This window comes from Ctenopharyngodon idella, chromosome 5 (genome assembly GCF_019924925.1).
Source record: "Ctenopharyngodon idella isolate HZGC_01 chromosome 5, HZGC01, whole genome shotgun sequence".
In the NCBI taxonomy this organism is placed as follows: domain Eukaryota; kingdom Metazoa; phylum Chordata; class Actinopteri; order Cypriniformes; family Xenocyprididae; genus Ctenopharyngodon; species Ctenopharyngodon idella.
In genome coordinates this window covers 12,895,555-12,923,052 of record NC_067224.1, presented here as the reverse complement: position 1 = coordinate 12,923,052, position 27,498 = coordinate 12,895,555, and the positions used below count along the sequence as shown (strand labels likewise).

At 36.2% G+C, this 27,498-nt stretch overlaps 1 protein-coding gene across 2 annotated transcripts in view; it reads left to right on the top strand.

The window, feature by feature from the left end:
- Nucleotides 1-2,220: 2,220 nt before the first annotated feature.
- pappab (pregnancy-associated plasma protein A, pappalysin 1b) overlaps nucleotides 2,221-27,498 on the top strand; it is a 105,178-nt gene continuing 79,900 nt past the window's right edge. For both annotated transcript variants that reach the window (XM_051893731.1, XM_051893730.1), the window contains exons 1-3: nucleotides 2,221-3,817; nucleotides 9,283-10,354; nucleotides 26,887-27,032. In XM_051893731.1, the coding sequence (XP_051749691.1) occupies nucleotides 3,436-3,817; nucleotides 9,283-10,354; nucleotides 26,887-27,032 (1,600 nt within the window). In that variant the 5' untranslated portion in view covers nucleotides 2,221-3,435. The remainder of the gene's footprint in view (nucleotides 3,818-9,282; nucleotides 10,355-26,886; nucleotides 27,033-27,498) is intronic.

Sequence of the window (27,498 nt, the reverse complement as noted above, 5' to 3'; positions counted from 1 at the left end):
TTAGACTTTTAGTTGTAGTAGGTCTCCAGGTAGGAGACAAGCCAGGATCAATTCAAATTAACTGACTTGCATTTCCTGATTGCAGATGAGGGAGTAAGCAGAGAGTAAAAATTGGGATATATACGTCATTGATGACGTCTTCAGCTGTCTACGCAACCTGCTATTAATCACAATACAAGACCAGCACAGAGCTCTCTTAATGTTATCTTTGAATGATTTGTAAAGTTTAATTTCTTTAATGCAGTGAGCACCCTACTAAAAATGCTGAATGTAAAGCCGTGAGTCAGTCTTCTACAGTCTAATAGCAGAGCAGATAAATGATAAAATAATAATTGACTGCACAAATCCTGTTGCAAGACCACCACAAACCTATATTCCATCTTTTGGTGACACAAAAACATATATATTTCTCAACAGTAATAGTAGCACTAAATCCTTACATTGCAAAAGACATAATAATAATATAGATTTTTAATACAGGAAGTCAGAGTTGCCACAATTATGGGCAATTAACAAAAATATTAACCCACTGCATCTCACATACGAGGAAACAAAATAATAATATCATTGCTTATCTCTGCTTTAATATGGAATATTATGCATTTAAGGCAAAAGTATAACTGGGATCTACATCACAAGTTTTTCAAATGACTTAAATATTTTATTTTAAATATACTGGTCAGATCAACTGATATAACTAATCACAAAGAAATAACCAGATATTTTAAAAGAATATTTTTCTTTACATATTTTGTATATTCAACTAGTTTTACAATTGTTTAGCTGTGATAAAATCCTAGCACCTGTGATTCATGCTAACGTTTTTACCAACAGCCTAGAGATAAAATAGATATGGCACTAGTATCACAAAAATACTTCTAAAAAATAAATAAATAAATAAATCAGATTTTGCTGAAGTCAGATAGAGAACTCCACTGAGAATATGCTAATAAGTAAATTTACATAAAAGCAGATGCTTTCATCCAAAGCGACAGGGCATTAAGTGTATACTTCTATATATTTTTATGTGCATGTATCATAAGCAAATATATACACTCTAAACTCAGTAAATCACTCTTTTCACTTTGGATATATTGTTCCTGCTGCTCTTTATTTGTTGTTGTTGTTGTAAATGCAGCTTCTTTCTGCCCAGTAAAAGCAGTTAGTCGCTTTGTATGGGATCAGTTATAGGAGGAAAAATAAATGGAAGAATTATAAAACCATTGAAATTAACTATTAAATTGGTTTGGACACGTAACAAGTTATACCGTAATTTAGGCAGGAATTATTATGCTTGTAGTTCAGTGCTGTGCCTCCTGATCCTTTAATGAGTTTTATTAGTAGACTGCACCCATTTCAAGTGATAAGAGATAAGGTACTTTGGAGTATCATTGTAAAACCTTCCTGAGCAAAGAGCTTAAAGTAATTTGGACATCCTGCTGAATAAGAATGGTTGAAAGTAACTTTGAGGTAAGAACCTGCCGAATGAGGGGCTCTATAGTGGCTCACCCCAGGTTTCCCGCTGGTCCTTTAGCACCAGTGCCCATTGATATTCAGCAGTATTGACGTCACATGTTTGCAAGGAGTCCCTCTGCAGCTGTGAGAACCAGAACACCGAGATCAGGAGCAGACGATGTAGGAAGTGCGTTCAGTCATTTTCCAGACTCCCTCTGCTGCTGACATTCAATAAGGAAAAGCAATAAGAGGGTGCACCAGAACTCTGGCTGGAAATGCTTTGATACTCTGTTATAGGTACCATATATGTATTCAGATCTGTCACTCTTTTCCATACTGTATGTGCTTCCTATTATACATTAGCGCTATATGCTCCCTAAATTCATCTGTGTACTCATACGAGGGTCATTTCACAAAATCCTTTAAAAATTTTTTTTTAAAAACATTTAATTTATTCAGTCAGACAAAAAATGTTTTCAAGTGTTAATGCTGTGATTGCTATGTAAGAGTTAAAGTTTTATTGTTCATTTATCCATTATTACCGTTGTCTTTTAAGGTCATAATATGGTGGTTATTATAGAAAGAGAAAATAGAATAAATAAATAAATAAATAAATAAAAGAAAAAAGAAAAGACATTTACATTCATGATGTCATTCAGTGTTCATCATGAAAGGATGATGTAATTTTTAAGTTTATTTATTTATAAAATTGTGGATCATATACCAAATATATAGGGAAAGTAAATTGAAAATATTAAATGGGGAGAGAAAATCAAATTAATATTTACCTTTATTATTATTATTATTATTATTATTATTATTATTTTATTTATTTTTATTTATTTATTTATTTATTTTTTGATGGATGTCGTTTTTCCCTTAGTGTCAGCTTTTCATCGTTAAAGTCATTATTCGCACATATATATTTATGATGCACACAGAAACCATCCTTTTCCTGAAATTTTGATCATTTGATCATTGTCTGCTGTACCTCCTCGTTCTCCCGATCAGCAAGCCCGCTTTTGGCTTTCTGTCATTCTGCTTCCCCACCCAGCGCTGCACACGTTAATAGGTCGTTGTGGACAAAGGAAAGAACAATAAAAATATTTAACGTGCCTGACCATATTTTGTTTTTTGCTCTTTTTTTTTCTTGTGGTTTTCTTGAGAGTTCATCGTGTAGCCGCTAGAGGGTTCTCAACGCAGCGGTGCGCAAAATAAAAACACCGTCCCGGTTCAGATAAGCACTGAGAAACAAAACAGCGAGCAGGTTACCTGCGACTCCTGTCAGAATGAACACGGCTATTCACACTATGCCTTCGGCCAAGAAAAAACAATGTGACGTAACGACGAGTTGCCTGAAACATGTAGCCTAATATTATATTTGACAAATCATATCTTTTTATTTCCACTCTTACGAGTCGATTTAGACCGATTTAGATATTCGAATGTTATGTGTTATTTCTACTTAATGTAGGCTATGCGAATAACTCTCAAGAAATTCACGCCGGTCTTGCCAGTGACCCCGTTCAAATACTCATACATGTACGCGTATAGAGTTGTGCATGTGATATGTTTGAGAAACGCGTTTTACCAAGTTTATTTGAAATGCGGATGAAGAAAAAGTGAAAGGGAAATGATTTTGACCTCTCCACACTGATTGATTACTCAGTCATCCCTGCAGTTTAATGGGATCCATTCAATTGGGAAGGTGGAGCACTTGGATGAATTAACATATTCCTTTCCCCCCTCAATCTGTGTTGAAGTGTCTTTGAAAGGGGCAAGGAAAGGGGGTCGTGGCTTAACATTATAAAGGAAAAAATAAGACAGCATTGCCGTCTTGGTTGGTGTTGAATACGCGTCTTGACAGGCTTTTGTAAAAGCAAAAGACCGGGAAAGATCTCCAAAGACGAGCGCTATTTAGTATTTTGAAATCATCAAATCCCCTATCCATTGACAAAAATCTCTTCTCTCCACTTGAAAATGAAACTTTTGCCCATTTGCACTTGGCTCCTATGCCTTTTGCTTTTTATCGTGTGCTTGGGATCTGAGTGTGGGACTCCACGGCGAATTGTAAGGTCTAAAAGAGACTTGGTACGCATCAGGGAAGCCAGAAGTACCTTCCCAGGAGCTTGTGCCACACGCCTGCCTCGGGGCAAACGCTCACTTCCCGGGATAGATCGGCGCTCCCCTCGCCTGTCACAGGCGGGGGAAAACAGCCCAGGTCGGCGGAGGGCTGTTTACTTTACCGGTCGAGGAGACCAACTGCGTCTGAAACCCAATGCAGAGGTGCCAAGGGGTAATTTCACCCTGGAAATGTGGATAAAACCTGAGGGTGGGCAGCGCTCTCCAGCTGTTATCGGAGGTTTGATTTGCTTAATTATGACTTGCATTATATTCACTGCAGAAATCATTTCATAGTGTAACTGCAGCATGCCCGTGCTTCATAAGTCACCTCCAGCTTTCGAATAGTTGCATAAACACTTGCCACTAGCACTTCTTTATATCACTTTGACTATTTATGAGCTAATGAAAGCATGTACTGAGAATAGTTAACAATAACAGATCTCTCCAAAGCATATGCGCCTTTGCTGTTGTTTACAAGCAAAAACTCTCTTGGGTTTTGCATGCGATCGGCAGGTTATCGCCACCCAACTTTTGGTAGCATCTTGTAGTTTTAACGTTACCGACTTAAATTGCGTTTCTAGTTATTGATCTTTGGACGGTTTATTGTAGCTAATATGAAGTAAAGCAATTTCAATACCCCAATATGGTATATTTATTGGTTTGATGTTTAAGTCTTATACAAATGGCGTTTTATGAATTTTATTTGTTTATTTATTGTTATTATTATCATTTTTTGCATCTTTAAAACTGCATTTTAAAGTGTCTGCGAGAAAATTGTGATAGCGGCGTAGTCTGTAGATTTTTCTCTATGATGCTGTATGATTAAGTATCTGTGTCAGAAATCGCTTAAACAAATACGTCATCCCTTTGATGCATAGGCTACTGTGCTCCTTACGTGCACTGCTCTGCACTAAATACTACACATACACCCCTATATACCAAACTGACACTACAGCGGGTGCTTATTTTGCTTTAGTCATGATGTATGCATATTCTTAATTGTGTGTTTTATTTTAAAATGTGTTTTTCAAGTATGTATTTCCCACTAACGAAGCGCTTATAGTTTATAATCGAATAACAAAATCCGTACGTTTATTTGTCTTGAAAAATATCTACTTACGCACATTACGCATTATTCTTATGGGGATGGAGTAGCATAGGTGGGCGTGTTAGTTGCTCGGTTGTATTTTTTTTTTTTTTTCTTCTTCTTTAAACAAATTTATGTGATTTCTTTTTCTCCCCATCCCTTCTCCAGCCAACAGAGAGCGTAATACCCGTGGAGTCGGTTTATGAATCCTGCGTGCACCCCATGAACCCCTATAGCATGCAGTTTTGTGGGAACATAAACGAAAATATACTGTAATGATATACAAATCAAATCATTTTTATTATCTCTCTAAAATGCTTGGGGGTCACTTAAAGGCTAAATAAAATGCAAACCCACGTGTAGTTGTTGAAAATGTATGTAAAGGGACAGATTTGTTAGCTGTAATTACCAGACTGCCTGGTTTCTTATAGTTTCATTAGAAATGTCATTAGAAATCTACAAAAGATCCACAGTGCTTAGTTTGTATTTTCACGAACATCGCATGATTATGCTTATATAAATTACATTTAAAAAGTAAAAATCCAAATTAAAACATTACAAGACAATTTTTTTTTTTTATAAATAATTCTCAATTAATGAGTCATGCACATGCAATTCAGTGATAGATTTCAAGATGCATGATTTAAATTGCAAATCATAGACTCAGGACATTGAAAATTAATTTCATTATATACAGTTGGGTACATTGTCTTTAAATAAGCTTTATATCTCCAGAGAGCTGCATGTTAATGGATTGATTGAATACATCTTGTCAGTGAGTCATCTAAAATTAGTCCACTCCTCTGTCCTCACAATGATCTCCTTAGTCACAGTAACATTAAGAAGCAACGAGGGGGCGCTGGCAGAGTTTATATAGCTTTTCCTACTGCGCATCAAATACAGTTGTTCAGCAAATTTCGCTTTAAACAAAGCATTAAATGTTTGTGGTCCATGTAACTAAGTTGTGGCCCTCATATATTGACTGTCAGGTTTTAACCCACAAATATGTGCTGTTTTGTAATCAGGAGTCTTCAGGTAGTGGAATTAGAGAAAAGAATGATTTAAGTGTCAGTCCAGATGGAGGAAGCTATAAAATTAGTTCCTTGTCCATCCTTTCTTCAAGTGGTTTTGTTATTGCTTCTTCTTGTAAAGATATTACAGTCCTTGCCACAAAACATCATGGAATGGACTCGGCAGTGCAGTCAATCAGATCCTCAGACACAAGAGCGCACAGAGAGGCACTGTTCTCAGACAGATGACATTTTTACTAGAAGTTTTACAGCATGTCTGCTGACGTTAGGCGGCGGCACCTGTTAATCCGAAATTTTACGCAGTCTGATTTCAAATAGAAATGTGTACATTTTACTTTTTTTCTTGTCACTGTTGTCAGTGGGATGAGATATTTTATGGCACATTACAATAAATTAATAATCACCTCATAAAACTGTCAATAGCACCACTTAGAGGTTTGTAATGATGGCCATAAAAATTTAAATATTCAGATATCATGTTACTAAATAGAATGATTTATGTTTGGTTAATGTAGTTGTTAACAGGTACTTTATGTTTCTGTAATGGTATTAGATACTTTGTAGGAGGTTTATTAAGATGTGATTTTAAAAAATAAATATAAAATAAATGTTAATAAAATATATATATAATCATACATGTGTACTGATAAATAACAGTTTGTCTTAATTATAATGCATTACTGAAAATACCATAAAAAAACAATTTAGTTTGTTTATTTTACTTTAAAAGGATTTTACTGACCCCATAGCTAACAGAAAACTAGTCTAACAACTAAGTGTAAAAGTAACAAGTCTACAATTCATTCCTTAGATGTTTTAATAAAGGTCTATAGACATTACTGGTGTATATACATTTTTCTAAACAGCTGCTGCGCTTGTGTCTTTCATTTCGTAATGCTCACTTTGTAGTGCTCTGTCCATGGTGCTGGATACTGAGATTGAATGAACTCAAAATGGATGCGTTCATAAAATATTGGAAAGGATTACAAGGTACGCCATATTCGGCACAAGGAGCCAACTGCATTCATTTCCGAAATTACATTTTTCAACTTCAGCATGTACTTAGTTCAATGACTGGATTGATTTCATAAAGTTAATTTGCAAAACAAACAGTATTATATTTGTGTACGAGACTTTTTCTCCACTCTGTTTATCATACATTAGTATTTAATGCATTATCTTTGAACTAGGCCTATTTAAAGCTGTGTACGGTATTTCTTATGCTCTGTTGTTTTTAATGAAATCTCTATGGTGATCAATATAAAATTAGCATTCTCTAGTGCCTCCATCCATCCATTCATTGAACCCCCATTCCTCTCCCTACACTGAGCCCCTTACATGTCTAAAGTTCGGTGCTGGCAAGAATTGTACCTGTTTGTTATTTCCCACTTAGTGGTCTCATTCCAGGATTTCACAGATTGTAATTTCCTCAGTTTTATGGCACAATTTATTTTTATAGATGCTGGCAGTGGTTCTGCTGGCAGCCCAGAAGTGAGAGGGAACTACATGCTCCTGTCTGCTCTTTACTAAGGCGCTACCAAATGAATGATCTCTTTAAAGTGGTCAATCCTAGCGGTCAAAGGATCCTCATGCATTCAGCTTCACTGAAGGAGATTTAAGCAGTTACGTCCAAATGCATTTCCCTGTTGCAGAGGCATGTGTAAATTTGGAGTTATGTTACATATTTTGTGTACTAAAGTAGTAATGTGGTATAGTGATATTTTCCTCTGCTACCCTGGTAACGCTTTACTGCTGATTCGCCCTAACTGAGATTCGCCAATTACCTCTACCAAACATACTTCTCTCCGCTGTAAGATTTCCTCATGCAGAAGACAGAATGAGGGTCACTAGATCCTCATTTTCTGTCTTCGACTTCAGGTTTCATTGCTCAGCAACTTACTGGATTAGGCAGCTCTGTATGGATTTGCAGAGCTTGTTGGTTAAATGTTAGAATTAAAATTTTAGAATATGCCCTGTATCTGATTTCTGCAGTGTTGAAGTACAATGATTCAAATAAAATCCTCTTTTACACATTCTAGATGATTATGAAGGACGTGTACCCATTAAATGTAAGAATACGTTTCCTTCTGGAGCTCTGCACATGGTTTCCAAACGAAACAGGAAGAAAGGGTTTTAGAGCCCCAATCATAATACGGACTATGCCGAAAAAGGACCATTTTTGATTTCAAACATCCCTACTGCTGAGGCACATTTCAAGAAAATAGACCGAAAATTCAAGTAACCTTTGCTCTGTTGATACAAGACCACACTGTCTGGGCCTGATTGCTAGCAGATGCTTCCTCATAGGCCTGTAGTCCTTGGACTGGACTGTTGTAACGATTTGATCATGGGAACCACTCTGTGTTCCCCACTTTTCTGGACAAACATAGTTTTTCGTCACTCTCCGTATCAGGCTGCGGTAACTTACGTATGTGCTGTTGCATCAGTCAGTTTGCTAAATTACTACTGTGCACCTTTCATTATATTTCAGGATAAATCTATATCTGCTAACTGTGTTTACTGAGCAGCAAATATCAGTACTGATAAAAGATACAGTCTAAATGAACACTATGAAAATGCAATTGAAAATCAAGTTTAAATCTAAACAGAAAATTTTGGTATTAAAAAAAAAAAAGAAAGAAAAATGTAAGTATTTTAACAAATTGGAAAGAAATTGGTGCTTTTATTCAGCAAGCATGCATTCAGTTTGTCAAAAGTGACAGTAAAGACTTTTAATTTGTTACAGAAATGTATATTTCATATAAATGCTGTTCTTCTGAACTTTCTATTCATCAAAGAATCCTGAAAAAAAAAAAAAAAAAAGTACCACATTTTCCACAAAAATATTAAGCAGTTGTTTTCAACATTGATAATAATAAGAAAACCGGCATGTTAGAATGATTTCTGAAGGATTATGTGACTTGACTAGAGTAATGATGCTGAAATTTCAGCTTTGCCATTACAGGAATAAATTACATTTTAAAATACATTAAACTAGAAAATAGTTATTTTAAATTGTAAAAATATTTCACAGTGTTACTGTATTTGCACTGCATTTTTGATCAAATGCAGCCTTGGGCATAAGAGGAATGTTTTTAAAAAACATTTTAAAAATCTTACAGACCCAAAATTTTGAACAATAGTGTAAACTTTAAGATAAATTTTGAAATAAAGTAACAAAATTATGAAAATTATGAAAATTATTATGAAATATGTAAAATTCCGCACTAAGCTTTCACTAAGGTCACTCACTAATCAAATTAGTGGCATTGACATGTGACTATTGAAGCTCAAGATGTTTTTTGCATCTGTTTTAAATCATGCTGGAAAACATGATCATCAGGTTTTACACAAACTTGTGGAGTTCACGCAGCTCGAGTACTTCTGTTATAAAAGCAAAAGAGACAGAATTACTTAGACTTTCTGAAATCAATGTTAATCTTCCCATTTTCACTCAAATAATTTTGCTGATAATAAAATTTATGAAAAAAATTGCATTCAATTAAAAAAAAATGCATTTTATTTTGGACCCCACTGTACTTAATCTGCTTGTTCATGAATCTAATGTGTGTCATTTTCCTGCAGGTCTCTATGATAAATGTTTCTACGCATCCAGTGATAGAGGATGGTTGCTTGGCATCAAAGCAGTCAGTGACCAAGCCAACCGTGACCCTCGCTTCTTCTTCTCCCTCAAGACGGACCGAGCACACAAGCTCACCACCATCACCTCCAATGCACCCTACACTCCCAATCAATGGTCACACATCACCATCACCTACAATGGTCTCTTTATGAAGCTGTATGTTAACGGGGCACAGGTTGCTGTAAGCCGAGACCAATCCGGTGAGATTTTCAGTCCACTTACCAAGAAGTGCAAGGTGCTAATGATCGGTGGCAACGCGCTGAACCACAACTTCAGGGGTACGATGGAACACTTGAGCTTGTGGCATCGGGCTCTGACACAACGTGAGATCATTAGATACATGGGTCACAGTATAGGTCAGTTTGGTGACCTCTCTCAGCTAGTCATCCATGAGAACTTTGAGAACATGTCAAGACGGTGGCTTACGGTGAAAGATGGCAGCTTCCCCCAGTTGGAGCACTCAGACCGAAACCTGGCGGGTGACCTCAGTGACACTGTACTGAAACCTCCACCTTGCGGACAGACCGTGTGTGACAATGTGGAGGTGATTACAAACTACTACCAGCTCTGGAGCTTTCGCAAGCCCAAGACGGTGCGCTATCGAGTGATAAATGTTTACGATGATGATGGACGGTGGCCGACGATTACGGAACACCAGATCAACCTTCAGCATCAGCACTTGAACAACGCTTTCCGTGTCTACAACATTTCCTGGGAGCGAACCATTCACAACGTCTACAACTCGTCCTTACGTAACCGCCTAATACTGGCCAACTGTGATATCAGCAAAGTGGGCGATGAAGAGTGCGATCCAGAATGTAACCACACCCTTACGGGCTTCGATGCCGGATACTGTAAGAGGCAGAGCGCACGCTGCCCTGAATACAAGCAGGGGAATGGGGTTTGTGACCCAGAGTGTAACTGGGACAATTTCTATTACGATCATGGGGACTGCTGCAACCCCAACATCACTGATGTCACGAAGACCTGCTTTAATCCTGCGTCACCCCTCAGGTAACTTTTATTTATGTATGTTTGTATTTATGTATTTATTTATTTACATTTAGACAAATATGTGTATGGCACATAAAAGGCCTTGGGACTGAGAAAACATACTGGGGGTACAGGGTTTACCTCTTAAGAAAAGTATGGACCATTTTTATATTTTGCTCAAAGTAATAAACTACTAAAAACAAACAACGTACATAATCTAATAATGAACTCTAGTAAACAAAGTTAACTAGTGATTTCAAAGTATTCTGTCTTCCCTTGCCATCTCTAAATAATCTTCCAGATTATAAAATTGTTTATTATGAAATGTTAAAATGGTAACACTTTACAATAAGGTTCATTAGTTAACATTAGTTAACTACATTAGTTAACATGAAATAATAATGAACTGCACTTAAACAGCATTTATTAATCTTTGTTAATGTTAATTTCAACATGTACTAATACATTATTAAAATCTTGTTATCATTAGTTAATGCACTGTGAACTAACATGAACAAATAATGAACAACTATATTTTCATTAACTAACGTTAACGAAGATTAGTAAATACAGCAACAAATGTATTGCTCATGGTTAATTCACATTAGTTAATACATTAACTAATGTTTAACTAATGAACCTTATTGTAAAGTGTTACCGTTAAAATAATGCTAAATGTATAGGGGGGAAAACAAAATGTATAAAGGCACCACGCGTTAACTTGTCACAAATCTGGTTTAATTCACATTTCAATTCACATTTATTTGTATTGTGCTTTTCACAATACATAGTTTCAAAGCAGCTTTACAGAAAATGCATGTCAACATTACAATTTTAAAGAATTTATTATTAGAGGTGTCCAAATTATGTAATTTCAGAAATGTACATATACAAATCACGCAGATAGCTAACAATGTATTAATTTAAACAATGTATTAATTTAAGGCAGAAACAATGAGCTCACTGAAGTAATGAATACATGTTAACAATGATTAGGATATATAGCAAAATTTGGAATGGTGCATGTTGATTCAGAGTTCACATCACCTGAAGTCCTCTCAGGGGGTTGGGGTCATCTCTTCACAGGTGTTGAAGCATCTGAAGTCTTCATAAGAGGCTGGAACCAAACTGGAGCTGATGTACTCTCTAGTTACCTTGGGATGGGCATCCCGAGATAAAACAGAAAAGCAAATGAAAAATAATTAGCGTAGCTGCTTTTCATAACATTAACCAAAGATAATCATGTGCATTTGATCTGATATAACTGGAGTACAAGGTTATGAGATGCATTATGTGAATGCTTGGCAAAAGAGATGTGTATTTAATCTAGATTTAATCTGGGAGAGTGAGTCTGAGCCCTGAACATAATCAGGATGGCTATTCCGGAGTTTAGGAGCCAAATGTGAAAATGCTCTCCCTCCTTTAGTGGACTTAGATATCCTAGGTACTACTAAAAGCCCAGAGTTTTATGATCTTAAAAGAGCGTGATGGATTGTAGGGCGATGGAAGATTGGTTAAATACAAAGGAGCTAAAACATTTAGGGCCTTATAGGTCAGTAGCAATACTTGATAATTGATACGGAACTTAATAGATAACCAGTGTAGAAGTGATAAAATTGGTGTTATATGATCATATTTTCTTGACCTAGTAAGAGCAGCTGCATTTTGAACTAATACTGTAGCTTGTTTATTGAAGATGCAGAACAACCAGCTAGTAATGCATTACAGTAATCTGGTCTAGAGGTCATGAATGCATGAACTAACTTTTCTGCATCAGAAACAGATAGCATGTTCCGTAGCTTAGTGATATTTTTGAGTTGGAAGAAGGCTGTTTTTGTAACATATAAAATATGATTTTCAAAGGACAAGTTGCTGTCTAATATAACACCCAGGTCTTAAACTTTAGAGGATGAAGTAACAGTACATCCTTCTAAAAATGCAAATTGTATTCTAAGAGATTCTGTGTACAGATTTTTGGTCCAATAAGTAATTCCTCAATCTTATCTGAATTTAATAGAAGAAAGTTACTGGTCATCCAATATTTTATATCTTTAACACACTCTGTCAACTTGGATAATTTAGAGATTTTATCTGGTCGTGATGAAATATAAATCCTCGGCATAGCAGTGGAAACTAATTCAGTGTTTTCTTATAATATTACCAAGTGGCAGCATATATATTGAAAATAGTGGAGGGCCTAACACAGATCCTTGTGGCACTCCATAATTTACTGATGTTATAATAGATTGTTCCCCGTTTAAATTGTAGAAACAGTAAAATGGTGAAATTATGTCCCATGGTCCAGATGAAACCAAGGTCTGCCATTTGAATACCACTGATATAGGAGAATATGAAGCTATAACCGAGGAGGAAAAATATGTAAACAATTTTATTCAGAGGTCCAAACTAAGCAAATTATGTCATTTGGTGCAGTTGCAGATATTTATATGTAAAAAGTAAGATGTAATGTAATGTTAATCAATGAGATCTTTATAACAGTATTGCAGACTACTAACATAAAATGCATATAAATGTCAGTTGTCACTATATCTCCCAATAATATGTCTTAGTAAGATATTTAACTGCTTAGTTTTATGATCAAAGCTCTGTAGTTATGTGTACCATGACCTGTCATTTTTACAATTATACTGTAAGTCCTTTTACTTGTTAAAAAGTATAAACTGTCAATCAGTCAACAGAAGGCATGTAGTAGAATGTGTAAAAGTTTTTCAGCAAAGTTTTGATCCTGTTGATAATTTAGAGGCTTTAGAAAATTGGTGTTTCAAATTGATAAAGTAGGATTTATATGGTTAAAGTGCTTTGTGGGTCAATGACATTTTTCGTCAATGTCTATTAATTTGTTCAAAAATACTTTAGAATTCAAATCATACATACAATGATTAGGTACCTCTTCTATGATGAGCATGTTATTAATTTCTGAATTTAGATTTTTTTTTTTTTTTAGACATAAAGTAAAATATTTCAGTGATAATGTTCTGATATTACTGTAAAGACAAAAATAATTAAATTAATTAAAATGTATTTCTCATTAAAAGAAATATATTGAAATGACAATTTTAAGTTGTAAAATGTCATGTGGTGTGACTCCTTTTACCTTGAAAAATTTTTTAAAAACCTTTTTGAAAATATTATGTGTCAAATGTATTCAGGTTGTAAGGAAAATATGTTAGTATATTTTACTTGATGGTTACACCACATAACATTTTTAGAGTCATGTTATAAATGTTATAAAAGTTTGAATCCATATGAATCCAACATGAACTGAATTTGTCCCTTTCTTTATCTTGGACACTCTTATTTGTCATTGACCCTTGTACTACTGTTTTTTTTTTCTTCTTTTAAAGCTCAAGGTTAGAAGTTCATAGCTGTTTAAAGATTTTGGAAGGGAACTCTAGGGTACTATAATTTTCATTCCTATGTGTGAAGCTTTCAGCTATTTTAATTCTGTTCCATTAATGCATTATGACGTGACGTCCTAAAAACATCTTAACTGTTTAACCGGAGTCAGAGTTCTGGAGCATGAATCAACGTATACAGGGATGGATGCAGTTTGAGGGACAATAAAACACCATGAAGGATGAGTCTCTGCCCCATGGTTTGGTGCGCACTGTTTGGTGTGTCTGTACTAGTGAGTTTCAGGCCTGTGCTTTTGTGTTTCATGTATCCCCAGAGTCCGTTTTGGCACCGATTCAGAGCTCGGCAACCAATCACGATTTACTCTGTGGGTGAAATGAACTACTCTCGTGGTGACCAGATGTGAAGACTGAGGAGATTCTAGACATAGTTCTCCTTTTTTGTAAGCTTATAAAAGTGATTTTGATAGAGAGTAAGTGGGAATGGAAACTATGTCCCCCTGGACAAGCAGGGGAGCCAATCACAGCTTAAAGCAGAATCTCCAACACTATTACTTACAGCATTAGAGACTCTTCTGGGAGTCCTGCTCAGGAAAAAGAACCTTCCAGAAATATGTTGAGGTTGTGGGGGCACTGGATACTGTTGGGGTAAAGCACTGTATTTGTTCTCTGGATGGTGGGACAAACCGAAGATCTCTTTTCCACTCTTCCCCTTTCTCAGCAACAGTTCCTGTAACCGTTTTGTGACATGGGGTTTAAAAGTCTACACTGACAATCTGGGATTCAAAATTGAATTTAAATCTGGAAAGAAAATTTAAACAAAGAAACATTATAAATAAATGTTATAGTAAATATGAATATTTCAGATTCGGCACTTCTTTAGTCACCAATCAAATAAGTGAATTTGTGATCATGTGACTCAAATCGTGCTAAAGAATACAGAATTACATTCTGAAATTCATGCTAATTTTTCAATACAACTTTTCACTCAAATCATGCTGATAATATAATTTGTCATAAAATATGCCATGTCATAAAGTATTTAAAAGTGTAATAAAAGAAGTATTTTCACAGGTGGACTCAGACTTTTGAAACCAATCTTTATGTTTGCAGCAGATTCTTGAAAGAAAACCACTGATTATCATTTAGTGCAGTTTAGTGTATTTAATCAAAATAAACAAAGGCATTTAAGGACAACCAGGGTCTGTGCCAGAGATCCGAGATGAAAGTTACTGGAAACAGTAACTGAATAGGGTTGAATGATTGCATATTTAATATCTGTAAATCGGAACGAATTAAATATAAAAGGCATCACTTACCTTTCAGAGGTTCTATAAATTAAAATATTGGTTCCAGGTTCATAACCTAATTGCATTGTGGCACTGCTCACAAATTCCATAATCATATTGCTTCCTGTCCATCTGTGGTTACAGATTCTGAGTTCACTGTATTTGTTTTTTAGTTGCTGTAATTGCAGTTTGTCCTGTTGATGTTTGTGTGTATTCGTGTGTGAGATGAGACTAGAGCATGTGGTCAAACGGAGAGCACTCCAACTTGTTTGTTGCTTGTTTTTATTTGATTATGGTATGTCTGGAGAGCTTTGCCGAAGGCTGCATAACGAAGTGATTTGACATTCCTTTTTGATTGTACAAGAATGCATGAACAAAGAGTTGTGCAAGAACAAAACATTGAAATCAAATGCTGTGGTGAATGTGTTTTTGCCTACAAATCATGCAGATGTCAACTTTAAAATCTGCCATTTTCAACTAAATGTTTTATTACTAAGTTTAAAAAAAGGTCAGGGTTTTATTTATCCTGTTTTTCATATCTGTATTCTTTCAGTAATGTGATATATTGAATTGAGTTTTAGCTAATAATAACTTAGCTGCCTTTATCTTAAAGCAAAAAATCTCAGTTACAGGTTGCTATTATAATGTTGCGTTAGTTATAACTAGATTGTGATACCGATACAATCACCAAGGTCTCTTATGTTCACTAAGGCTGCATTTTTTTGATCAAAAATACAGTAAAAACAGTCATATTGTGAAATATTATTACAATTACAATAAATTTTAAACTGCTTTCTAGTTTAATATATTTTAACTTTTTGTGGCTGTAAAAAACACAATGACAAAACACCAATGACAAAGACATCAGGTTATTAATATTCACTTTAAGCTTATGCATATACACTGATCAGACATAACATTATGACCACTGACAGGTGAAGTGAATAACACTGATTATCTCTTCATCACGGCACCTGTTAGTGGCTGGGATATATTAGGCAGCAAGTGAACATTTTGTCCTCAAAGTTGATGTGTTAGAAGCAGGAAAAATGGGCAAGCGTAAAGATTTGAGCGGGTTTGACAAGGGCCAGACGACTGGGTGCAACTTGTGGGGTGTTCCCGGTCTGCAGTGGTCAGTATCTATCAAAAGTGGTCCAAGGAAGGAACAGTGGTGAACCAGCGACAGGGTCATGGGCGGCCAAGGCTCACTGATGCACGTGGGGAGCGAAGGCTGGCCCGTGTGGTCCGATCCAACAGACGAGCTACTGTAGCTCAAATTGCTCTAGTTAATGCTGGTTCTGACAGAAAGGTGTCAGAATACACAGTGCATTGCAGTTTGTTTCGTATTGAGCTGCATAGCTGCAGACCAGTCAGTGTGCCCATTCTGACCCATGTCCACCGCCGAAAGCGCCAACAGTGGGCACGTGAGTATCAGAACTGGACCACAGAGCAATAGAAGAAGGTTGCCTGGTCTGATGAATCATGTTTTCTTTTACATCACGTGGATGGCCGGGTGCGTGTGCATCGCTTACCTGGGGAACACATGGCACCAGCGGTGTCAGTGTTACTGACTGGACAAACGCAGCACGTGACCTGTTTACATAAAGGCTCTAGCATTACGCGTCCTCATATTACACATTTCTGACTGTAATATCAATTTTTTCTGAGTGAACTTTTCGAACTATAAAGGTAGGAATGAAACGGTCTCTTCTTCATTTCAATTGTTGCATTTTTCCATCGCCGTTTCACATTTTTCCTATCATACGAAGAAACGACTGTTTATATACATCGTGCAGTGTTTCTGTGACTGCCCAAAGCACGTGAATATAAGGCAAGCGATTGGTTGTCGGTTGCTAAGCATCTAGTTGTAACATTCTAACACCGCCATCCGGTGCAGTGTTTCATAACCCCAGGTAAAAAGCGGTGCTAACCCCACATCTAAATTACAGTTGTGAAACATTCCCTTACCCGGGGTTAAAAGTGGTGTTTAGAACGATGATAACCGGGGTTAAGCGCAGTGTGAAAAGCCCAGTTATGTAGATTTTATAAAAACATGGTTGTCTCTACCTGAATTTTTTGGGAGTAAATTCAATTGAATTGTGTTTGAAAATGCATTGCTAACAGCACATCTCAAGTGCATACTTGTTTGTCTCAGAGTGGTCAAAGGTACTGTATATTGCACTGCTGTGCGCTCTCTTTGCCCCCTGCTTTGTCCTTAAAAAGGGGATCCAGCTCAAATAATATGAGTATTTCTATTAGACTTCACTCTGTGACATAATCTAAGCCACTTGGCTTGTAAACTAAGCCGGCTAATAGCTGGTTAACTTATCAAGGATTTGGACACTATTAGCACCTTTTTTTCCCCTCTGAAGGCTTGAGAAACCACCAGTCTACAGAAGTGGCAACCTAAAAAAAAGAGAGATTGAGATCTGTCTCCCTATTCATTGCATGCAATGGCACACACACATAGGCACACAGCCACAAGGTCCAACCCCTGGTGTTCAGAAGTAGGTTTGGATAAAGAGTTAAGCCCTGGGGACAGAAGGATTTCCTCTTTCTAAACTGCAGCTATTAAATAGTCCTTTAACATGCCACTGTGAGGCCAGCTGATTCATTTGTGTGTGGAGGCCTTTTCATTGGGGGCTTCCACTCCACCATATTAGCATCACTGGACACACACACAACCTTATTCAGTTTCAAGGAAAGAGTTTCAATCTTATTTCAAAAATATTTGCCCCCTAAAATAAAGTGAGAGATTCATAAGAACCAAATAATGCTGATGCTTTGTTACGGCATTGGTGTTTTTGTGTCTGGCTGTCTGCATCAAATGTGATGGTACACAACTCATGTTGAGTCAGCATGAATGTAGGCCTGGAGATACAGCTCTCAATGTTTTTCAGCCTTTAATAGTAAATATACATCTTTATTTATGTATTTGCTCTGAAATTGCTCAAAGGCATATATATATATATATATATATATATATATATATATATATATATATATATATATATATATATATATTTTTTTTTTTTTTAAATCTAAAGAATATTTTGTAACAGCTACTGTTGCCACATAGATGTACAATGTTTAATGTACAGCACAAAAAATCATGTTAAAAATAATCAAGGCATATTTTTCACACTGTATTTTACTAAGGGGACCTGGTGGTGGGACAAAAATATGAGATGAGATGAAAAAATATATTTTTATTAATGCTTTTGCTTTTCCTCCCACCTAATATTATTTTCCTCACAAAAGTTTTGTGAGTGGATGGAAAAACATTGAAATATTGATTTATGGTGTTTCATTAAAGCGGACCATTGGAACTGAATCACGGATAAGAATTGAATGTTTATTAAAGGCTCAGCAGAAAAAAAAATAGTTTATTTTTTTATTTTTTTTTTAAATTATTTTTAAAGCTGATGCAATGTTTTTATGTAATAAAATTACTAAGATTATAAGTAAATCTTTTTTTTAATTTTATTACATTTAATAAATTGTAAAAAAAAAAAAATATTTTGTTTGTGCCATATTAGCCATATTTCTGAGAGTGAATAAATGCGAAAGTAGTATAACAAACAACAAAATCTGGAAGTAATGGAGGATTTAGGAATATACAGTTCAGAAATGAATGTTTTTAAAGATTTTGGGCAGGTGTTTCCTGTAGAAAACAGTTTCAGACATACATATCCATACTAAAGCTATACATTGTGCTCATTCTTCTGAGAGCCTACAGTGAAAGTATTGTTTACTGTATTCTTTTCATACAATATTTCTTATGTTTTATCTACTTCAGTTCTCTTTTTTCATATATAAAACAGCCCCCATTTTTGGTAGACCTTGCATAAACGAGTCTGCCTCTCTTCTAGTCCCTTTTATGGTAACTGTCTGTGAATTATATTATTCCTGTAGAGGTCAGCTACAAATTATCCCACGAGCCTGTGAACTTCACGCCTGGTTGTGCATGATGCTAATTGTATAGATGATTGATCACTCCTCTTATGTACTTGGAGCTGATGAAAAGATCCCTGAAAGGCTGAGAAAATTATAGCCCTCTCAGCCAACTGGTGAACACTGCCATGCCAACCCGCCCCGAGCAGCTCTACGCAAAACCACACTCAGTACATCTGGATGTAAGGCCGTCTTTACTGATTCAGATGAATAATACATGGGTGTAAATGGATGAAGCCATAATCACGCATTTAATAGGCATTAAATATAAATGCGTCAACACACCACTTGGAGCACTCTGAGTGCAGCCAGGCGGAACTGATCAGCAGTGACGTCTGCGCTTTTTTTCCCCTTTTTTGCTTGTTTAATGGACAGCCTTCCCATGACACAAACTTGTACTGTACATGTCGATATGTAGATGTGAATGGACTGACCTCTTTTAAGACGTTCTGCCCTGTGAGATTGGCACCAGACTATTTTGCAGACTATTCTGGCATTCATGAAGGTGATCACCACGAATGTCAGCCTAGTGATTCATTATGTGGCTTCAAACGTTGTACTGCCAGTGTCACCCACTTCCCTACTCAGCAAAAAACCCTCAAATGATCCTGAGCAGCATTGTGCAATACATGACCACTGATGCCTGCATACTTTGGCTGGACATATGCATACTTTGGCCTGCTGTTTTTGTAGTAGGCCTACGTCCACATCTGATTCGTGTTGTGTTTTTGTAAGTGAGCCAGTGGATTAAACTTAATTGAACTCAGATTAGGTGGCTTTGACCTACAGTAGTGGAACTTTTATTAAAGCTGAGGCCTGCATTTTAAAAAACAAGCTCTTTTTGCACTTACTCTATAGCTGACTTATTCATCTCGCCATGAAACTCCCTGACCCCCTTTCCCCCTTCTGTACAGCCAAAAAGCCAGCCAAATATTTTCATAGGAAATAATGAAATTCCTGAAATTATTAGGAGGGAAACCTTATATCATCTGTTCTCCTGAGCTGGCTTCCACAGTTTCACAAGCGAACCTCTGCCGCCTTTTGATTTCTTTTCTTTTTCTTTTTTTCCAAAAGGACGACGTCATTCTAAGTATTGCAATATGTAGGTATAACATATACATATATACTGTGTGTGTATATATAATTATATATATACATACAGGTGCATCTCAATAAATTAGAATGTAATGGAAAAGTTCATTTATTTCAGTAATTCAACTCAAATTGTGGAACTCGTGTATTAAATAAATTCAATGCACACAGACTGAAGTACTTTAAGTCTTTGGTTATTTTAATTGTGATGATTTTGGCTCACATTTAACAAAAACCCACAAATTCACTATCTCAATAAATTAGAATACTTCATAAAATCAATAAATGGATATTTTAAACAGAAATGAAAAGTATGTTCATTTCTATGCACTCAATGCTTGGTTGGGTCTCCTTTTGCATGAATTACTGCATCAATGCGGTGTGGCATGGAGGCAGTCAGCCTGTGGAACTGCTCAGGAGTAATGGAAGCCCAGGTTGCTTTGATAGCGGCCTTCAGGTCATCTGCATTGTTGGGTCTGGTGTCTCTCATCTTCCTCTTGACAATAGCCCATAGATTCTCTATGGGGTTCAGTTCAGGCGAGTTTGCTGGCCAATCAAGCACAGTAACACCATGGTCATTGAACCAGCTTTTGGTACCTTTGGCAGTGTGGGCAGGTGCCAAATCCTGCTGGAAAATGAAACCAGCATCTCCATAAAGCTTGTCAGCAGAAGGAAGCATGAAGTGCTCTAAAATTTCCTGGTAGATGGCTGCGTTGACTGTGGACTTCAGAAAACACAGTGGACCAACACCAGCAGATGACATGGCACCCCAAATCATCACTGACTGTGGAAACTTCACACTGGACTTCAAGCAACATGGTTTCTGTGCCTCTTCTCTCTCTTCCTCCAGACTCTGGGACCTTGATTTCCAAATGAAATGCAAAATTTACTTTCATCTGAAAAGAGGACTTTGGACCAGTGAGCAACAGTCCAGTTCTTTTTCTCCTTAGCCCAGGTAAGACGCTTCTGATGTTGTCTTTGGTTCAGAAGTAGCTTGGTACGTGGAATGTGACAGTTGTAGCCCATTTTCTGAAGACGTCTGTGTGCGGTGGCTCTTGATGCACTGACTCCAGCTTCAGTCCACTCCTTTTGAAGCTCTCCTAAGTTCTTAAATCGGCTTCGCCTGACAATCTTCCCAAGCCTGCGGTCATTCCTTTCACTTGTACACCTTTTCCTACCACACTTTTTCCTTCCAGTCAACTTTCCATGAATATGCTTTGGCACAGCACTCTGCGAACAGCCAGCTCTTTCAGCAATGACCCTCTGTGGCTTACCCTCATTGTAAAGGGTCTTGATGATCGTCTTCTGGACAACTGTCAAGTCAGCAGACTTCCTCATGACTGCTGTTGGGATTACTGACCTAAAGCCAGTATTTATACCCTGAGAATGGTAATTTAATAGAACTTGAAATTAAATATTCTAATAATTTGAGATACTGATTTTTTGATTTTGATGAGCAGCAAGCTGTAATCATCAAAATGAAAACAAAATGTCTGGAAATATTTTACTTTATGTCTAATAAATCTAGAGTATATTTAAGTTTTACTTTTTGAATTAAATTACAGAAGAAAAAAAAAAAACGTTTTCATGATATTCTAATTTATTGAGATGCACCTGTGTAAGTCAAGTTACCATTTATATAGCGCTTTTTACAATGCAGATTTTGTCAAAGCAGCTTTACAGTGATAACTGGTATATAATGTTGGCTGCACAGCAGCTCTTAAAGAAAATGGTGTCATTATCCATCTTAAGTAAATTCAGTATTGATTCATTCTGTTGTAAGAATCAATAGTTATTAATTTAGTTAATTTATCTATATCAGCACTGGAGTAAACAGTGATGTCATCATCCAGCTCAGTTCAGTTCGCATACAATGGTGTCAATGCAGGCAGATCAAAACACTGTTGAATATCAAATATCAAGTGTCCCCAACTAAGCAAGGAACCCAAACTCCAACAGGTGGCAAACAGTATATATATATATATATATATATATATATAATTTTTTTCTTTTTCTTTTTTTTTTCTTGATCGTGGACACTCTAACAGCATGTCATTGAACCAGATGTTGTCTAAATTTTATTCCCCCAAAAATAAATAGACATTTTGACTGAGCATATTGTGTTTGATTGCTGTTGTTATTTTATAAATGGGATGCACACTAACCAACATGCTTTATAAATAGAGTTTGTGTTTGATTGGAAATGTAGTGTGTTTACTAGACTTACTTTCCTTCTTTTGAACTGTCATGCCTAACAGTTTCTTTTCTTTTTCTTTTTTTAATCCCCTTGGATGATGTCATTCTAATTATTGCAACATGTATACTTTGGTGCTGGTTAGGTGCAGTCTCACTAGTCTAGATAATTTAGACACTAGATCAAGATAAACCAGTGAGATACTTGTCAAAGTGCTCATACAAGTGTCAAAGTGCTCATTCTTTACCTATAACCAGTTGAAATGATTATCACAGTAATGTTCCTTGAAAGAATATCTATTCTATTTTCAGTTGTTTTCTATATATATATATATATATATATATATATATAATGGAATGAGGCAGGTTATTTGAGAACTGTACCACACAAGATGTTTCCATGCTTTACTGCATCTCATTGGCAGCTGTGTTGGCTTGTAATGTCACCACCACAACTAATCATCAATGTTCTGCCTAGAGAACATCACACCCTCAGCCTTGTTTGTTCATATTTGTGCAACATTATCATGCCTCTGTCCTTTGCTTTCATTCACACAGGAGGGGTATTATATGGGTCAATGAAATGACAATCTTTTTTTTCCAGATCTAATTTCTAAAATGTATTTAAAAATGCATGATTAAAATACATTATTGAAAAATGCATTATGTACATATAATAACTTGAAAACACCTCTTCTATGATGAACATGTTTTGTTATATATAATATTTGGGGGGATAAAAACAGGAAATCAAAGAGACTGATGACTTGTAAAATACCAGGTTATTTATTTAGACAATGCAATATCACTTAGTTTAAGCTTAAGTTGTAAAATGTCATGTCATTGACCAGATGTTGACTGAATTTTATACCCCCAAAAAATATTAGATATTTGGACTGAGCATATTGTGCCTGATTGGTGGTGTTAATTTAAAAATGGGATGCACAATAACCAACATGCTTTATAGATTTTGTGTTTGATTGGAAATGTGGTCCAGTATTTAAACGCAAATGTGTGTTTACTAGACTTAGTCTTCTTTTGAACTGTCATGAGGCTTCTAGTGTTTCTCTTTTATGACAGTGAGTGATGACTTTACAAGACATAATGCCATGGTATAAGGCTTACGAGAAAATAAATACCAGGAAATGGTCATCCTGTCTCCTAAGCCTGCGTCTTCCTTAGAAGGTTAATGCATCAAAAAGCACTACAAAGTAATACATACATTTTCATAATGTCTCGGCTAACCCTGGGTTTAGCAGTATGACAGCAGATACCATGTTTGATTGGTCCTCACGGTGAACTGGCTAACAGATGTTGCTCTTAAGATGAGGAATGAGACCTAGCTGGGGTTTTTTTTTTCTTCTTTTTCCTCTCATTGAATAGTGGAGGTGAGTGTTTACTACATTTAAAAGTGTTGGCGGTAGGAGCTCAGCACCACTTGTATTCATTTTTGTTCCAGCATTTTTCAAAAAGGGAATGTTTTGAGAGAATTAAACAGGGCCTCCTATAAAGACAGAGGAGGTTAGCGGAGAGGTAATATGAAATACTATATGTCTGCGCAAATATGAATATATGCATGGTTACATGCTGTTGTACTTATGGAAATGTATGTCTCCACCAAGCCAGCATTCATCACTCCAGTGAGGCTTGTCTTTGTTTGACTTGCATGACAGTTATCACTGCAGGGGAAAGGCTTGCATGGGAATAACATACGCAGTGTGTTTGAGGTGAAATAATAAGCATTTTAAGGGGGCCGTGTTTGGAACTATCCAAATGACACAATGCATTCCTAACTAGACAGGGCCAATGACCTCTGACCTCAGTGCTGGCTGCAGAGCGGAGCTCAGGTTTCCTTCCAAATACAAACTCTGTGTGACAGCCTCACTAGGGCCATTAAATTACAGAGCACTGCTTCTCTTGACAAACATTTACACACATGCTCTTCGTGTATTTTCTGTATGGGCTTTTCCATCTATCCTGAGACTTGTATTTCATTAATAAAAAATTCCTCAAATTTGGTCATACTCACCCTTTAATTGGACATTTAGAAAACCAAATTAAAAAAAATGTATTATTTATAAATCCAGTGATTCATGTAGATATAGATCTCCCTATTTGTTTCACACGCTCTCAATTTGATTCAGTTAAATTACGATTCATATTTCAAAAAAGGTTCATTGTATATTGTCAAAAGTTATGTACAGCTCACACAGAAGTCACTTTTAAAGGGGACCTATTATGCAAAATTCACTTTTGCATGGTGTTTGGACATAAATGTGTGTTGGCAGTGTGTGTACACAACCACCCTATAATGATAAAAAATCCAACCACTCCTTTTTTTTTAATCCCAATAAATCATAAGCAGTGTCTCAGAACAAGCCGTTTCCAGATCCCTGGCAGCGAGTTCACAGTGAGTTGTACAGTCCGCCATTGCTGCACTGATGAGAACGTCTCCCAAGCATTTTAGGTGTTCTGTAGCTAGATGGATTAATCCACATAGCTCTCTCCATTTACTCCCGAAATCTGAGCCGCTGAAGATGAGGTGGATTAATTTTGTTTTTTAAGAAAATGCTCCCTCAGCTCTACCGAAATTCGTTTATGTCTGCACAAATCATTTCACACCGGACTGCTTTGTGAATGAATGTCAATACAAAGGGACAATACAAAACAGAGGTTGTGCTAAAAAGTTGTTGCTCAAGGATAGATCAGTAAACTGTTCGTGATCCAGCTTACAGTCTCCAGAGTGATACTGGATACGGCAGTAATGAAGGTGAGAGCACTTTATTACAGTTCATCGGAGTTGATTTACGGATATAAAGTTTACCAGTTTATTAAGCACCACCCGAAAAGGCATAAGGTCTTTATATATTTGTTTACTGTTAGTTGCAACGAGTGTTTCTGTGTACTTGGCTGTGTATGTTGATGATAATGCAAGGGAGAGAGAGAGTTTATGGATAATATTTTAATGCACACATGCACTGTGTTTTATTAAGCTCTTACAGTGATTTTCTAGAGTGAAAACAGACGCTTCATATTTTGTGTGAAGTACAATAAACTTTATAAAACTCATTGGTAAACAGGCTTGTACTAATATAGTGGATAAAAACAAGAAGACAATTTAAGTTATAACCATAATTAAACTAAACTTTACCTGTTTTATCTCCATGCAGCATATATTCGCAGTTTCTGATATTATAGTGCATCCTGACAGGGGAGAACGAGCCCTTGAAGCTCCGCCCTCTTAGGCAGAGTGCAGCAGCTCATTTGCATTTAAAGGGCACACATTTAAAGGGCACACATTGAAAAGGCGTGTTTTTGCTCGCCCCAAAAAGTGGCAATTTTAACGTGCTATAAAAAATTATCTGTGGGGTATTTTGAGCAAAAACTTCACATACACACTCAGGGGACATCAGAGACTTGTTTTACATCTTGTAAAATGGGGCATAATAGGTCCCCCAAGCAGCTTTGTATTGGTCAATGAGAAATCAGCATCTTTCACAGTCACGCAACATTCCTGATTGCATGGATTTTATGAAACCACTGTAAATAGGCATAAAATATTGATATTGCCATTTTAATAATTGATTTCAACATGGTTAAATTAATTGGAAAACAATATTTTTAGTTTTTTTTAGGGGGCTTTTTGTAGTTTCAGACAGGATCAAGATCCACAATCTTATCCCGATTCTTTTTCATGTTGGTTTTAAGACTATTTTGCAAGTCACAGAACAGCCAGACTAATTTCTCTATTTTAAAAATTTAGCCTTGCAAGGTAACAAAATAAAAAATAAAAAAGAATGACAAACCATTTAGGTCAAAGTAGGGCTGGGCAAAATGACCAAAATCGTATTATTTTATCTTTGTTTTTAACAATAAGAACAAAAAATGCAAATTACAAATAATAGGACAAATACAATATAAGCTACAAATGAAATAAACAGTGCATTAATATTTTGAGCTACAGTAGGTGTATTTAACAGTATCATTCAATTAAGAAACTGAATAAACAAAAGGTAAAAATAAAACACTACATAGATATTCCGTCAAGATCAGTGAGTAATTTTTCTGTTTTTTGTTGTTAGATTAACATTAATTACACAGACGGCAGCAGGTTTATTAGGTTGCTGTCACTTTAAAACCAAATGCACAGATCTAAAATACTAATACACATCTGTTTATATTCAATTATGATATAAATGACTGTGCTTATGTAAACTTTGTGTGTATTCAGCAGTTTAAGTGCAATAAAATGCGAAAGAGAACTTAGTTCAGTACTCACACTCTGTGTGACAGGCTTTTAGTGTGCATGTGCTTTGAGTATTTGTGCTCTGAAAAGCGGATGTCAGAACAGCAGTAATCAGGCGGAAGTCAGAATTCAGCTGGACGGCGGCGTTAGAACTACAGGTGATAGAATGTGCACTGTAGCACGATACTACGATTTTTCTTAAAAGGCAGATTGTGAAGACATTTTAACCCCTTAGCATTCCTAAGGTCTCTTTTTGAATGGTATTTGTACCACAGTAGAATGCCTAATCATTCACATTCTAAAATCGTGATATTGCACATCCCTACAGTATAGGTTGAAGATTTTGAGATTTTTTTCTGTTTTGAATAAGTGGTGTTAAAATCTTTTTTTTTTTTTGTTCTGCAGGGCTTACATGAACGTGAAGGAGCTGAAAGAGGTTTTGAATTTGGATGGATCCACACACTTGAACATTTTCTTTGCTAATTCATCTGATGAAGACGTGGCTGGTGTGGGCACTTGGCCTTGGGATAAAGAAGCTTTAACACATTTGGGTAAATAAATACATGCACCACTAAAAAATAGACAACAGCACTTAGATTAGCATCATATATTTTGCAGTTTTTAGACTTTTTAAAGTGCTCCTATTGTGCTATTTTAAAGGTTCCTAATTTTGTTTTGGAGGACTCCTACAATAGGTTTACAAACATGCATCCAAGGTCAAAAACATTTTAATTTTCTCATAATATTGCACATCATTTCTCAAAAAGTCTAAAAATGGTTCGTTCGAAAATTCAGTCTCTCTAAACCCCTCCTTTCTGTGAGCCTTCTCTCCTCTGATTAGTCAGATGGCCCAGTCTGTTGTGATTGGTCTAGGCAGGGGTGGTGAACGTCGGTCCTGCAGAGTTTATCTCTAACCCTGATTAAAAACTCACCTGTCTGTATCTTTCTAGTAACCCTTCAGACCTTGATTAGCTGGTTCAGGTATGTTTGGTTAGGGTTAGCAAAACTCTGCAGGAC